At 64.8% G+C, this 540-nt stretch overlaps 1 protein-coding gene across 1 annotated transcript in view; it reads left to right on the top strand.

Moving 5' to 3' along the window:
* The window catches only part of LOC103801636 (PHD finger protein 7-like), a 2,536-nt gene extending 2,141 nt beyond the window's left edge, over window positions 1-395 (top strand). Inside the window, exon 6 of the mRNA XM_009074059.1 lies at window positions 17-395. Within this exon, the coding sequence (XP_009072307.1) occupies window positions 17-395 (379 nt within the window). The remainder of the gene's footprint in view (window positions 1-16) is intronic.
* The last annotated feature ends 145 nt before the right edge of the window (window positions 396-540 follow it).

Raw genomic sequence — 540 nt, 5'->3', positions numbered from 1 at the left:
GCCCCCTGCGCCGCAGCCACAGCACTGCCGGCCAGGCAGTGTCGGGTCTGGCCCAAGGCACTCTGCCTGCACACAGCAGCAGCAGCTCCGGCCAGCTCAGGCCAGGCGTGAAGAGACCCTATGCAGACATAGTGGGAATGTACCCAAAAGCAGACAACCCACCGACAAAACGCCACAAGGCCAACGATGTGCTGGCCCCAGATGCCAGCACCACCAGCCCCAGCACTGCCAGCCAGGCACTGCCGGGTCTGGCCCAGGGCTTCCTGATGCCTGCAGGCACCACCCTGTCCCGGCACCCTAGGACACCCCGGATCGGACACCGCGCATGGAGGCTCCAGCGGGCACAGGAGCAACACAAAGCGGAGCTTAAAAGGCGCAGGATGAAGCGCGTGTGAGCCCAGAGTGCCCTGAGCAGCAGCCACAGCACTGCCGGCCAGGCAGTGTTGGGTCTGGCTCAAGGCACTCTGCCTGCACACAGTAGCACCAGCAGCTCCGGCCGCCCCCGGCCAGGCATGTTAAATCTGAGTACTCTTTGAACCC

Source organism: Acanthisitta chloris, unplaced genomic scaffold (genome assembly GCF_000695815.1).
Source record: "Acanthisitta chloris isolate BGI_N310 unplaced genomic scaffold, ASM69581v1 scaffold18354, whole genome shotgun sequence".
In the NCBI taxonomy this organism is placed as follows: domain Eukaryota; kingdom Metazoa; phylum Chordata; class Aves; order Passeriformes; family Acanthisittidae; genus Acanthisitta; species Acanthisitta chloris.
Note: the sequence above shows the minus strand (reverse complement) of the source record. Positions and strands in the feature narration are given on the sequence as shown.